This window comes from Pecten maximus, chromosome 1, assembly GCF_902652985.1.
Source record: "Pecten maximus chromosome 1, xPecMax1.1, whole genome shotgun sequence".
Taxonomy (NCBI): domain Eukaryota; kingdom Metazoa; phylum Mollusca; class Bivalvia; order Pectinida; family Pectinidae; genus Pecten; species Pecten maximus.
The window spans coordinates 20,880,780-20,897,117 of NC_047015.1; the positions used below are offsets into that span (position 1 = coordinate 20,880,780).

General features: G+C 34.2%; 1 protein-coding gene across 1 annotated transcript in view; it reads left to right on the plus strand.

Moving 5' to 3' along the window:
* The first annotated feature begins 29 nt into the window (after positions 1 to 29).
* The window catches only part of LOC117327462 (beta-1,3-N-acetylglucosaminyltransferase radical fringe-like), a 42,502-nt gene continuing 26,193 nt past the window's right edge, over positions 30 to 16,338 (plus strand). Inside the window, exon 1 of the mRNA XM_033884467.1 lies at positions 30 to 507. Coding sequence (XP_033740358.1) covers positions 121 to 507 — 387 coding nt within the window. The 5' untranslated portion in view covers positions 30 to 120. The remainder of the gene's footprint in view (positions 508 to 16,338) is intronic.

Sequence of the window (16,338 nt, forward strand, 5' to 3'; positions counted from 1 at the left end):
AACCACCGTGTGAAAAGTTTTGGCTTCGTTTACTCACAAACAGAGAACACAGGAGACAGTGTGTGTCGGTATGTAGGCGCTCTCGATAACAAATGTTTGGGAAGACACTCTTTAAAAGTTATGAGGATTTCTCTTCGGAAATGTGTAAAAATCGCGATATGTCTGTTTATCTCAGTCTTTTCGATTATATTATATTTTCATGATAACTTCGAAAAAAGTTTTAAGACACAGGGACAAAGTTTTGGACAGAAACAACATGGCGTCGTGGGACCTGTTGATCAGCATTCGGACACTGAATTGTCGCGGAAACAACGAAATGCTATGTCGGTAGAAACTATTAAGGATGATGAAAAGGAGAAAACTCATAAAGTGCTCCCCAGGTTGAAATCGAAAAACTCAACGACAGAAATTGATGACATTTTTATTGCCGTCAAAGCGACCAAAAAATATCATAATCGTCGCCTGAAACTGCTGCTGGATACGTGGATCCCCCAAGCCCGGGAGGAGGTAGGTATTCTAACTAGCCATACCGATGTTAACATTGCTAGGTATAATTACCATGGCTAATATACGTCAGTTAATAATCAAATTAATTAGAATGTGATACATACTCTTCACGTTTAATGTAATTTTTCACTGTAACTCTCATCTGGGTGCTAGGTAATTATCGACATTAATGTGCCTTGCTGAAATGGAGATATGCCTAATTGAATTTTCCTACTGGTTTTTATGTTAATTAATTAGGCCCAAGTCCTAAACGTTTCATATAATGTATAGTCAACAGACTTGCCTAAGATTGTCCCATGGATGGGTACAATCCACAAATTAATACAGTAGGTAGATAATCTATTAGTAGTTTTTTTTTACTGGCCGTTCTACACCCATAAAACAGGAAAAAAAACCATCATCAGTCATCCAGAGCTTTGTTATTGCAACTATGCATTAATTTGAAAAAGGGATTTTGAATTACCTGATTTATTTGAAAAAGGGATTTTGGATTAATTGTGCATGGGATGACATTCAGCCAATTTTTGTTTACTTTATACTTTGAAAAAGCTAATGCTTTCCTAGTTTTTATAATATAGCCTGCCCCGTCAATTATATTAGTCAGTGGGTCTATATGCTATTACCAAGTGTGATGGCAGTGTAAAAGAGTCTGTCAAAGGCCCCATCATTCAATCCTGATGCATATTTACACAGTTCCGCTTGGAGACCTAACTACTGCAGCAAAACCTAAGTGAGATGACTGAAATTCATGCATTGGCTATTAAAATTTTCCATGCATTATCCTCTAATTTATTATGACAGGTGATTTATTCTAAAGAATCAGCAACATCTCATTCAAGTGTTTCCCACATCTGAGAATAAAATATCAGGTCAAGAAGGTGGTGATGTCAGTTTGCAGAATTTCAATGACAGCCTCACGATCACAGTATACATCTCTTTATTAAGGATGCAACAAGCAGATTTGAGGCTGGTTGCATGTGCTTAATATGATTAATAGATGTAAATGATGCACATCAACCTCAGGATGACAGATAAAAAAAAAAAAGCAGATCTTTTTCAACTATCTTTGATACTGATGATACCTTGTATAGTAAAATTAATGGAGCCTTCACTGCCTTGTCATTTTGAATGAGTGTTCAGGTTTGTACAATGACTACTAAATCACTTTGTTTTAGTCAATATCTATATTCTGATTCCCAAGACCTGATTAGATCACAGCTATTTGACATGTCAACATCTTTGAACTGAACTGACATAGATCTATAAAATGAACACTGTCAGACTATATACGCTCACCAGGAATAGTAACTCACGTCACGACACATCCTAACAAAATCTCAATCAGCACGAATCAGCTACATTGTCTGTTTAATTGGAAGCCTCGTTTATCGATTACCAGTTGTCTTTGAGTTGCTACTTAACAGAACAATTTCAGTTTGAAATAGTTAGAATGAAATCAAACAGGCTGTCCTCATGGGTACAGGCTTGATAAGAATAGGTTTTATTCACACTATAAGTAGAATTTATTACTATAGCTTTCCTAATAAATGAAAATTGACTACATTTGATACCGACATTTCAAGTTTTTACTCTCAACTCTATAAATTGGAGGAGGGATTTATTAATATTTGGTAGCTAGCAAAATTCATATATTGAGGAAATTGTTCTTTAAAAATAAAAATAAAACGATAATGAATTTATTATGGCAAGCTATATAGTTTGAATATATCTCATCTTTCTTCAGATGACATTTCCTTAGTTATTTAAATTGAAGAGATGGGAAATTGGTTGCAAATTCATAATTGATCATTGGTTTCAGATAACAGATTATTCAAATTTCCTATAAGATGAATAAATCATATAAGTTGTCATATTAATTTTGTGTAAATTTAATTGTATTCTATTAGTATTATATGCAATGAAATTAATTTCATTTAACTAGAACACAGGAAATTATCAATCTACTGATGATTAATTAAGAAAAATTGCTATCTATTTTTATTCATTGGGTCAATTCATTATTATTGATGTAAGTGATTATTAAATCAATCATATATCCAGTCATCATCCTGCGACCCTGATCACTAGAAGATGAATGCATCTGTTTTTCCTGGAACTTGACCATTATACTAGGTGTTGTCAGGTATGAGTTAGAAAAACGAAGACAATTAATATGTACCCATGCTTACAGTTAATGGAACTCTGAAATATAATGTTAAATGTCTGTCTCAGTAGAATGAAACAATGATTCACATTCAAATCCAGATTAAACAACAAAATTAAAATAATGTCAGAGAGGGTGTCATGCACCTCTTTGACACAAGTCATGACATCATCCGGAGGCAAAATGATTAGCAACAGTCCGTTATCAAGGATGACTGCGTTCCTGCAGCCTCGGGTTAGCTCAGGGACACCTGAGTCTGGCTCACATAAACTCTCCACCTCCATCTACATATCACTGACAGCATACACAGTGTCACTGTTTCTAACAAAAATGCATCAAATTTCACCCACAGTATAAAAAATATTTAATCATATTTAAAACTAATTAACACCAACAAATGGCACCCACAGTATAGAAAAATATTTAATCATAGTAATTTACACCAACAAATTGCACCCATAGTATAGAAGGATATTTGATTATTAGCAGTGCGCTGTATAGCTGATTCGCTGATATACCTGTATATCAAGATTCTATTTGAAAGGATACGTATCAAGATTAAGGTAGATTTTGACATCTGTACACACTTGGGAATCTTCGTATGTTTCTGTAAAAACTACTTTTTATAATAGAAATTTAAAAAATAGTGTATTCACATGTACAGCTTTCAATTTTTGTTTTCTTATCAAATGAATTGATATAATAATTGACTTGCATATTTATTATTTTTGAGACAATAAATATACTTATATTTTGAACATCTTTATGAGTTCCACCAGTGGGATTCAATCAGCCAAAACTTATCTAATCCTGAGATGGTCCTGACCAAGTGTGTTATTTTTCTGATCGGTACGAAATCCAAGAAGGCTGCTATGGGCGCCATCTTGAAAAACACATTTCAAACTCCTCAAGTTCCACCAATGAGATTCAGACCAAACTTGCCTGAAGTGATCCTCAGATTCTTTTATCCATTAGTGTTGTTATTTTTTGGGTTGGTCATGATCAGAAATCCCAAGATGCGGCAGTGGCAAACAGTTTTTGTTTATAATGAAATATTTATCATTTAAAACTCACATACAAATTAATTTCAAAAGCTCTGAAAAATAGACATAAGATACCAGTCACATAAATAGTTTTACTGTACAGTTAAGTAAGGTTATTTAAAAAAAAAATGTAATATCACAATCTCAAAAATAAAATATCAGATTTTTGCATAAACGCATCATCAACTATTATTTCATGTGTGGAAATCCGCAGTTACTTACCTTTCACAAAAGTTACGAAATCTGAAAAAGTCACATATGCATGTTACAGTATATGTATTGCAATTATATGATTATAAACTGATTCTGTTGACCATGAAACAATTAAGACTATCACAATGACTATGACCATAATTAGATATTGAAAAACTGCAAAAATTCCAATTAAGCCATCCAAATTCTATTACAATTAGGCTAGTGGATAATTCAGAGTCTCTTCTTGTCATCTCATTTCATATGAACATTTTGAGGTGGTATATATGTACGTAGTTACTTTCACCTCATGGTCAAAGGATACAATTATTACAGTCCTGGTTTCTCAACCCCCAAAAAATCCCTGATTATTAATGAAAAAAGTGAGTATTACAAAATAATGATTAACAATACATACATCTGATACTATTGATAGCAGTCTAGTTAATTAGTATCAAGAATGTCCCTTTTAGCTATCATTCTTTAAATTCTCAGACTAGACTTCTTTTGTGGAGAATATATTTGCCTCTTTATATTAAGATTCTATGTGTTAGACTTGAATGCCTAATAAGTGATTGATTTACAGTATATATATATATACATAATTACATATCATATGCACATTTCATACTGTTGGAGATGTTACGCATCATTGCAATTTACAATTTGATATTTTTAATATATATATTTTTAAAACTACCAATCAATTGACCTACAGGTACATGTATATATATATGTGTGTGTATAGTTTTTAAATGTCAAAATTCTCAGTGATTTGGTGAAAATAAAAAAATACATGTACATGCTTGTAACAGTAAATGGCTAAATGCACACCAGGTAGTATCCCGTATAACTTTCCTAGCCCATTTATATTCCAATGCAATGGAATGCTGGTATCACAGCAGATATTTCCATCCCTTTCCCACAAATCTAATCCTCTTAACAATGGCTGTAAGGGTTGTTATTATACATTTACTGGCATGTCGGAGCAGTGGGAGTGATCAGACTTTGGTATTTTTTGCCTGCTTTCAAAAGATTTGAATGCTGGTACAGTGTAATTTGATCTCTTGCTATTAATAATTATTAATATCTTCCTGAAATAGTGTTCAACTGTAAACAACCTTACCAGGTATTTATGATATGAGGTCTTGAATTTCAGCAATAATACAAACTTAAGACTTAATCACTGTGAACTACTTGGGCTTTATACACTCCATTTCCCACACCATTTTGATCAGATGTTTGTTGATAATGACAGGCAGTAATTAATTTAATACCAGCATGGACTTTAAAAATAAATGCTACCATCATCTTGGTACCATTGGTCCATCAATTTAAAGCTAAATTCTTTACCATAACGGATAAAATACCAATGGCTTTTGGGGGAAATCTTCACAAAGGCCTTGGCATGTTGTGATTTAATTAAATGGAGATACCGACACTATGATTAAAAGTACTATTTCCAGTTATAAAATTAGAAATGTAATACTTATTATGGGTATAGTTATTATAAAGTCAGTGACATGCTTAGTCTAGAGAAATCTGCCTATAAGCCATGTGTGTCTTTATATAATTATTGTACAATTGAAGAATAAATTTAAAAGTGTTCTGGATATTGTTACAAGGTTCTCTGCATTGTGTTACCTACATATCAGTGTCGCAGTGTCAAAAATGTTAAGGTTTTAAATAGCTCTGTTTCTGACAAAGCTAGACCAACAAAACCACAATCACAGATGTAGCATATGTAGTAAGACCTATTGCATATACAGCAAAAAATTTTCATGGATTTCTGCATTTTTGGGGTAAAAATCTAAAATCTCTGGACTTTGGGGGGGGGGGGGGATCAAAGTTAAGTTTATGCGTTCAGCTCTTGCATAGTACAATTTTTTTTTTATTGTAGGCTGTTTCTGTTTCTGACAAACTATAAAATCTAAAGCATCCAACTTACTGCATCAAATTCGAAGCGTACATGGGCTTGCCCAAAACACCACACACCCCAACCCCCACATTGGTATTGCATCAAATCAAATTGTGTTCCCTATAGGTTACATGTATCTTGGGATGTATAGCTGACACTTTTTTTCCGGCATTTCTACGTTACAAATTTCTGGACTTAGCAAGAAAATCAATGAATTTCATTAGTCTCTTCCTTGAGTACCCATGTAAAATGCTTGATATTGACAAAACAGGACAGGAATATGTGTAATTCTTGTATTTCTATAGTTTAGCCATTTAACTGCAATGTGAAGGCAGCATACCGGTATTTGTGACCTTGTCTGACTGTATATTGAAGATATATTGTATTTCATGAACCAACCTGACATATATATTAATATACAGTTAGTGACTTTTCTAGAGTGTTAGTTGGTGGGCCTGAAATACAGCCCAAGGGTAGTTTACCTGTAATCCTCACAGGTCAGGTGTCATTTGATGTTACCGATTAATGAATTCTGTCTCCTCACATGTGACAGGTAAACCGAGGCCAGATTAATGTCCTTTTTTTGGTGATGTAATAATACAAGTGAATGTATGTACCGAAATCAGAGCTGCAGTCCCTTAGAAATGATGCCATTTGACTTTATGCAGCCCATCTTTTATCAAGAAAGACGGGTGTGCTAACTAAAGCATAAAAAGTTATTTACCTCATGATCACTGATCTGCCAATATAATGTTCAGTGTTTTACCCAAATATGAAAATGAAAAATAAAGAATTCCACCCAGATTTCACAGGGAACCTTTCCCCTGTACGTGGTTCTAGTACACCCCTTTTATGTTATCAACCTGATGCCATTGTAAAAGTATTACATCCAGATGGTTTAGTTATATAGCTAATCATACTGATAAAATCAGAATCAATCAGATCATTTAGACATGGTGAAAACAAAATAACATCAGAAATAGCATTCCATCAAAGGAAATCGTAATGCGTCCACAACAGTGGAAAAATGTACCTCAATGTGGTACATCAATCTAGGTACCTGTCATCTTTTATGTGACTGCAAAAACAAGTCTAAAGAACAAACTATTTTTCTGTAAGTTCCCTATTGCATTCATGGAACTGACATTCTATTGTATCAACTATGTTTATAACCTATATATATCCTGATAATAAATTGAACACAAGTACAATACAATATCTCAAGTGTCTCTAAAACATATCTCATACATACAATAGACACTGATCTCTGATATTACCTTTTAATAGTCAATTGGTAGAGAATCTGTATTAGTAGTGATACACAATACCCTTATCATAGAAATAGCCAAAATATAACCAGTAGTAAACAATGAAGTCAATCTTATTACCGAGATTTTATGATCTTGTCTATTAGGCTGTTTAACATTTTTATGATATTAATCAGCGGCCTGTTTAATTTGCAAACATGATCCCTGCTATAAAGACCTACATGAATCAACTGAGTACACATTGGGTTAGATAATATCTCCAGCATCCAGGGATATGAAGTCATCTTCCTCCTTATCAGGAAGGGAAGTGTGTGTTTTATGATCTTTTGACCCTAGTAAGGAGTTTACAACAAGGGCAGGTTTGTTTGGGCCTATAGACACTTCACATGCATGACAGAGATAGGAACTGGTTCAATTTAAAACCACCGCTTGAGACAGGTACTATCCACAAAGAGCAGCTACGTATACATATACAACAAATAGTGTATAACATCAGTCTGAGATATATAGTTACTGGTCCAATATAACCACAAATAGTGTATAACATCAGTCTGAGATAGTTACTGGTCCAATATCTGTTATAACCACAAATAGTGTATAACATCAGTCTGAGATAGTTACTGGTCCAATATAACCACAAATAGTGTATAACATCACAGTCTGAGATAGTTACTGGTCCAATATCTGTTATAACCACAAATAGTGTATAACATCAGTCTGAGATAGTTACTGGTCCAATATCTGTTATAACCACAAATAGTGTATAACATCAGTCTGAGATAGTTACTGGTCCTATATCTGTTATAACCACAAATAGTGTATAACATCACAGTCTGAGATAGTTACTGGTCCAATATCTGTTATAACTACAAATAGTGTATAACATCACAGTCTGAGATAGTTACTGGTCCAATATAACCACAAATAGTGTATAACATCACAGTCCGAGATAGTTACTGGTCCAATATAACCACAAATAGTGTATAACATCACAGTCTGAGATAGTTACTGGTCCAATATCTGTTATAACCACAAATAGTGTATAACATCAGTCTGAGATAGTTACTGGTCCAATATCTGTTATAACCACAAATAGTGTATAACATCACAGTCTGAGATAGTTACTGGTCCAATATCTGTTATAACCACAAATAGTGTATAACATCACAGTCTGAGATAGTTACTGGTCCAATATCTGTTATAACCACAAATAGTGTATAACATCACAGTCCGAGATAGTCACTGGTCCAATATCTGTTATAACCACAAATAGTGTATAACATCACAGTCTGAGATAGTTACTGGTCCAATATCTGTTATAACCACAAATAGTGTATAGCATCACAGTCTGAGATAGTCACTGGTCCAATATCTGTTATAACCACAAATAGTGTATAACATCACAGTCTGAGATAGTTATACTGGTCCAATATCTGTTATAACCACAAATAGTGTATAACATCAGTCTGAGATAGTTACTGGTCCAATATCTGTTATAACCACAAATAGTGTATAACATCACAGTCCGAGATAGTTACTGGTCCAATATAACCACAAATAGTGTATAACATCAGTCTGAGATAGTTACTGGTCCGATATAACCACAAATAGTGTATAACATCAGTCTGAGATAGTTACTGGTCCAATATCTGTTATAACCACAAATAGTGTATAACATCACAGTCTGAGATAGTTATACTGGTCCAATATCTGTTATAACCACAAATAGTGTATAACATCACAGTCTGAGATAGTTACTGGTCCAATATCTGTTATAACCACAAATAGTGTATAACATCACAGTCTGAGATAGTTACTGGTCCAATATCTGTTATAACCACAAATAGTGTATAACATCACAGTCTGAGATAGTTACTGGTCCAATATCTGTTATAACCACAAATAGTGTATAACATCACAGTCTGAGATAGTTACTGGTCCAATATCTGTTATAACCACAAATAGTGTATAACATCACAGTCTGAGATAGTTACTGGTCCAATATCTGTTATAACCACAAATAGTGTATAACATCACAGTCTGAGATAGTTACTGGTCCAATATCTGTTATAACCACAAATAGTGTATAACATCACAGTCTGAGATAGTTACTGGTCCAATATCTGTTATAACCACAAATAGTGTATAACATCACAGTCTGAGATAGTTACTGGTCCAATATCTGTTATAACCACAAATAGTGTATAACATCACAGTCTGAGATAGTTACTGGTCCAATATCTGTTATAACCACAAATAGTGTATAACATCACAGTCTGAGATAGTTACTGGTCCAATATCTGTTATAACCACAAATAGTGTATAACATCACAGTCTGAGATAGTTACTGGTCCAATATCTGTTATAACCACAAATAGTGTATAACATCACAGTCTGAGATAAGTTACTGGTCCAATATCTGTTATAACCACAAATAGTGTATAACATCAGTCTGATATAGTTACTGGTCCAATATCTGTTATAACCACAAATAGTGTATAACATCACAGTCTGAGATAGTTATACTGGTCCAATATCTGTTATAACCACAAATAGTGTATAACATCACAGTCTGAGATAGTTACTGGTCCAATATCTGTTATAACCACAAATAGTGTATAACATCAGTCTGAGATAGTTACTGGTCCAATATCTGTTATAACCACAAATAGTGTATACGTATAACATCAGTCTGTTTTATCACTATGCTGTGGAATGGTTTCCAAATTCCATCATAGTTCTCTTCAGTTCCTAGTTGTGCATGTTGAATTTTGAGTCTAAAGAAAAGATGATGGCTTATTAGAAGTCATCTTGGAAATTTGTGGTTGAAGTTTGTTATAACTATTTGAGAAGAAATGGAAGGACATTTCTCAAATTATATAATTATGTAGGATCTTAGTCCCTGTTTTTGAGACTGATCATGATCAGTTAATAAAATGGTCAACCATGGCCTTGAAGATTCTTGAATTTTCATGGTTGAACCTTGATAATGCTGTTTCTCAGGAAGTATTTCATGGATCTATTCAAAATTTGTTTTACTGGTCCTCTTGGTCCCTCGTTGTTCATTCGCAGATTCAGTCAGAAAAACAAACAGTCAATATAACAGAAAAGGAGGAAAGAAAATATTAAACTTTTGTAGACAGGTACAGAAAATATTAAACTTATGTAGAACCAATGGGGCAGTGTCCGTCATCCGTCCGGCGTCCATCAGCATTTCATTTAAATCCCTACTAGTCCTGAACGCCTGAATGGATTTTGATGAAATGTCTGGATCTTTATGGGGCAATGGAGATCAAACGTTGTATATATGGATGGTGTGGGTCCCCTGGGTCCGGAGAGTTGAGCAAAATAAGGGAAATTACGGTAAATCATTTAATTCTCCAGAAGTCCAATGCCAAAATGGAATTTGATGAGATTTGGTCTGGAGCATTATTGAGCAAAGGAGATCAAATGTTGTATAAATGGTAGGTGTGGCTCCCCTAGGGCCTGAGGGGTGGGGCCCAACAGGGGAAATTGAGGTAAATCCTTTAAAACCCTACTAGTCTTTAATGCTAGAATTGATTTTGATGAAATTTGGTCTGGAGCATTATTTGGCAAAGGAGATAAAACTTTGTATATAAATGGAAGGTGCAGCTCCTATGGGCCCTGAGCCAGCCAGTCGGGGCCTAATAGGGAAAATTTAGGTAAATCCTTCAAGTACTTGCTAGTCCTGATCATGAATGCCTGTATGGATTATGATTAAATTTGGTTTGGAGTATCATTTGGTAAAGGAGATCAAACATTGTATAAATGGAGGGTGTGGCTACCCTGGGGCTTAAGTCTTCACCAACTGACTGTATTTTGGTGAAATTTGGTCTGGAGCATTAGTGGGTTAAGAAAATCTAATGTTGTATATATATATAAGTGGAGGATGTGACCCTGTCAAGTGTTGGGGTGGGGCAAAGGGGGCCCAATAGGATAATATAGCAAAAAAAAAAAATTGTTTTAGGAATCTTTTTCTTTTTCGAAAATAACAGGATTTGGTCCACCTGTAATTTGAACCATTATGTTAATTGGCAGATGCAGTTCATTTTGCCATAATTACTGAAATATCCAGGTGAGCAATGCAGGCCCTCTTGGCCTCTTGTTTTATGAGAAAGTTTAGAAGCATCAAATCAAGTGAATTATCCTAAACTAGAAAATGTCTGTAAGACATATCAACGTCAATTAGAATTAAAAGGTTGTAATATAAGTGACATTCCACAAAAAAAAAAATTATTCTGTGATAAAATAAAAAAACTGAATCACATTACTTTCAGCCAAACAATTTTAACAAAATTTGCATATTGTATCTGTTATAGTACCAGTTTGAGATATCATTTATTCTTGCCTCACCCTTTTCATTTAAAGCTGTGAAATTTCCAAAAAACTGCCTCAGGACCTTTTTATGTTGAACAAAAATGATGACAATCGGAGATGAAAAGTCATGGCTTTTACGACCTTTTGATACTGAAAAAATGAGAAGTATATGTTAAACAGAAGGTCGTATGTGGTACTGCCACCATTTACCAGTAAACCTTCACCAACATGTGTGAATAAAAACAGGTTGTAAGTGGTTTGTAGGAATGCATGATGATAATTGTGATCTGAAATCATAAACTGTTTTGAAAATATGGAATGCAAATATAACAGTTCTAACATAAACTCATTTCTTCTTTTTCAAGAATAACAGGATTTGGTCCACCTGTAGTTTGAACCATTATGTTGGCAGATGCAGTTCAAAAGTAGGGAAATATTTGAAATACCTGGTATAACTTGAATTAGTTTATTTTGCCATAATTACTGAAATATCCAGGTGAGCAATGTAGGCCCTCTTGGCCTCTTGTTTTATGAGAGAGTTTAGAAGCACCAATCAATTGAATTATCCTATTAAAACTAGAAAATGTCTGTAAGACATATCAACGTCATAGAATTAAAAGGTTGTAAGTGACATTCCACCAAAAAAGATTATTCTAAGATACAATAAAAAAACTGAATGACATTACTTTCAGCCAAACAATTTTAACTAAATTTGCATATTATATCTGTTATAGTACCAGTTCGAGATATCTTTTATGCTTGCCTCACCCTTTTCACTTAAAGCTGTGAAATTGCCAAAAAAAGTGCCTCAGGACCTTTTTATATTGAACAAAATGATGACAATCAGAGATGAAAAGTCATGGCTTTAACGACCTTTTGATACTAAACAAATTAGAATTATATATGTTAAACAGAAGGTTGTATGTGGTACTGCGACCATTTATCAGTAAACCTTCACCAACATGTGTAAATAAAAACAGGATGTAAGTGGTGAATGATGATAATTGTGATTTAAAATCATAAACTGTTTTTAAAATATGGAATGCAAATGTAACAGTTCTAACATAAACTCTTTTTCTTTTTTAATTTCAATTTTGTTAATGAATTAGAAAATGATATTATGTATCATGTATTTGATAACAATGAACAACATTAACACATGAAAGTGCAGTAGTCAGTAAGTGAGAGTTTTACACATTACAAAATTTAATGTTATGGGGTGTTTGACTAATGTACCTCACTCAATATTAATATAGACACCAATATATTACATCTCATTAGTATGAAAACAACAAGAATTCTCATATCTTCGTGAGGAACTTTTTAAAGCTCGTGCTCTGTGGTGATTTTCCTAGAAGTACTAATTAAAGAACACTGCTGATCAATTGTGATTCAGCCATATTGGAAGATAGCTTTGCGTTTTGAGGCCCAATATTGTTATCTTTAAACACATTAATAAATACGTACAATTCTATATATTTAAGTGTAAATATGCTTTTAGATTCTGATATTAAAAGCATCATCGATGGTATAGTAGAGGAAATTGAGGTTAATCCTTTAAATCCCTACTAGTCCTGAATGCTAGAATGGATTTTGATGAAATTTGGTTTGCAGCATTATTGGGCAAAGGGGATCAAACATTGCATAAACAGAGGATGTGGCTCCCCTGGGGCTGAGCCCAGTAGGGGAAATTGAGGTAAATCCTTTAAAACCCTACTAGTCCTGAATGCCAGAATTGATGTTGATGAAATTTGGTTCAGAGCATTATTTGGCAAAGGAGATCAAACCTAAAAATGGATGGTGTGGCTACCCTGGGGCTAGAGGGTGGAGCCTGATATGGGAAATTGAGGTAAATCCTTCAAATCCCTACTAAGTCTTGAACAACTGAATTATTAGGTGAAATTTGGTCTGGACCATTACTGGTTAAAGAAAATCTAATGTTGTATAAGTGGAGCAAAACATATCTGGTATAACTTAAATAAGTTTATTTTGCCATAATTACTGATCTATCCAGGTGAGTAATGCAGGTCCTCTGGGCCTCTTGTTATATGAGAAAGTTTAGAAACACCAAATCAAGTGAATTATCCTAAACTAGAAAATGTCTGTAAGACATAATTATGTCCCTACTGCCTTTTTACCTTTACATAAAGTTTGACCAAAATCTATGAAAGAATTTAGTTGCTAAACTTGTGGTTAAATTGAATTAGAGGAGCAAGTGTGACCTAAGCTTGGCCTTGACCTTGGCCTTGACCTTAGAACCCTGAAACACAAGAATGTTTTAAGTGCAGTCATACTTGACCTTATATAAAGTTTGAACAAAATCTGTCAAAGAATTAAGTTGCAAAGGCCATTGAATTGGGATGGGATGGGACAAGATGACTTTTGGGATGGGACAGACGGGCCGGGGGACAACACTACATGCTCAACCCTTGTATGGCGGGGCATAAAAATACTATAAAACGAGTAGGTGTGAGATTAAATTGACCCATTTTGAGAAATCCTGAGTATTCCCAGAAGCCTTGAATACTATCAAAGGATGAAAGTCTGTTGCAACAACACAGATCCTTAAAACCTTCTGTTAAAAAATGCAAAATTCAGTAAATAGACAAATATTAATATAAAATAAAATGAAAATCAACAAATTTTTTTTCATAACAAACTAATTCTTGTTTCCCTTCAGATCACTTTCTTAGTAAATGAACACTCACATAAGTAGAATCGCCAATCAACCGTAAGTTATAGAGTGACGTGAAGATGGGGCTCCCCAAAGGGATTTGTTTATGTGTTATACACTCAAGTATACGTGGTACATGTTTAAATGTGTCATAAATTTAGTGAGTATTAATCAATGTCAGATTGTACATCCCTTTAAATGAGTGAAGTTAAATAATAAGGTATATATGGCTCATCATCGAGAAAGCACAAAGCATTATCATTGTAGACAAAATGTATAATGGTGTCTGATGTAGAAGAATGGAAAAAAATCAAAAATCGGAACAAGACATTGGCGAGAAATTATGATATTCCTGTTAGTATATAAAGTACGATTCTCAATAAAAAAAGGATGATATTATTGCTCAATATTTGTGGTAAGCCTCACCTAGCTGAAAACGAGGAAGCCACAAGATGTTGGACAAAGCTCTGTTCAATTAATTCACTAAACAACTGAGGAGGAGGAGGATGACAATGTACCCTTAAAGCGCCCAATGGAAGTAAATCAGAAGCAAAATAAAAACAAGGCAGATGTAGTGAGTATGTCAATGACTGGCTTTGAGAGTGTTGACAAGGTCACAGAAGATACATCAAACGATGATTTTGTAAGTTCTATTACAGATACCAGTAAACAGGATTCCGAAAGATCGTGAGGAAGAGGGAGAAGGCTCCTTAATCTCGACAGCTTGTACTATCAGAAACCATAGTCCATGAACATTTGGGACTACTTCGACATTTTATCGAGGCTGAATCAGATGTCTCTGATGTCATTTTCAGCACAATGATTTGTAGATAAAATGACTGAAACATGTTTTCAACAAAAGTCCATTTTCGAGAAAAAGTGAAAACTGATTGTTTGTAAACAGAATATTTTCTGTGAATAAAAGGAAGTTTATTTACATGTTTGTTAACTTTTGTATTGCTGCCGTAGTCATTGTTCAGAAAAGGCATGCAGGTATAAAGAAATTTGTATCAGTTTTTATTTCCATTCATCCTATCTATAGAACAAACTATAGTACAACACACAGGGGCTTGGCATGATTTTCCAAATGATAGTCCATATATATATGTATACTATATACATATAGATATAGACTATCATTTGGAAAATCGTGCCAAGCCCCTGTGGTACAACAAATCAAATTTCCAGGTCCATTAAATTGTTATAAATGAGTTTTACTGTACCTGCATGGTAATGCATTGAATGAAAAATAAGTCATCCGAAGAAAGCTATCAATTGTTATATATAATTATTGTTTATGACAATATTGTAATTATTCTACATACTGTATGTTGCTATAGTTTGGAAAGTCTGCTGGCAGAGTAAGATTTGAGTCTCAGGAGTACAAATATATGTACACAAGTGGTAGATTTGGAGAAGTAAAGGTAGTTGAGTTGTAATCATCCATGACAAGCTAATAACTTTATTTGGAGAGTGACTCCCTTGGGTTTGACAATTTAGTTTCCATTTTGCTTTGACTGTTGCATTTTCTTCTCCTTAACTTTACCAGCCTTACTCATATATCAGCTAGATTCCCAAATGGTACTTTATTCCATACATTCACTCGTCGCCAATTCAGATTTATGGTATAATTACTGCTCTGTAGAGAAACACATTATGTTACATTGTGTTTCTCTAACCAAGATAGATTGTCATCATACACAATACAATTCAAGCAGTTAATTTCAATAGAACACTTTACCAGTACATAGCGTACATGTTATTTTGAGGTGTAAAACTCCAAGATGTAGTTTTGTATACTGGTATTGACATTCAGGGGTCAGATGTAGGCCTCCAATGTATACTGGTACTTCATTATAGGGGTCAGAGGAAAGGTGCACATGTACTCCTCGCTGAGCCTCAGGCAGAGGTGGTTCCCTAGACATTATCAGGCAGAATGTGTCATTAGAAGAAGCACTGATGTGGCTGTGACAGGGAGCTACATGTACTGTTACTTAATGCTGCAGGCTTATACAGAAGGTCCTACCTTTTAAAGCACAAACTTTTAAATATTTAACTTAATTTCAAATCCCAAAGACCATTAGAAAAAGAATGGCCTGCCTGTTTCACAGCCTGAGATCAGGTATCAAACCCCAGTATTTGCTGATGCTGTAGGATAATTGTACACAGTGTGAATCTAGTCTAGGTCTGTATCTGTATGTCAATTAAAAAGGACAGCCTCAACCTTACTATCT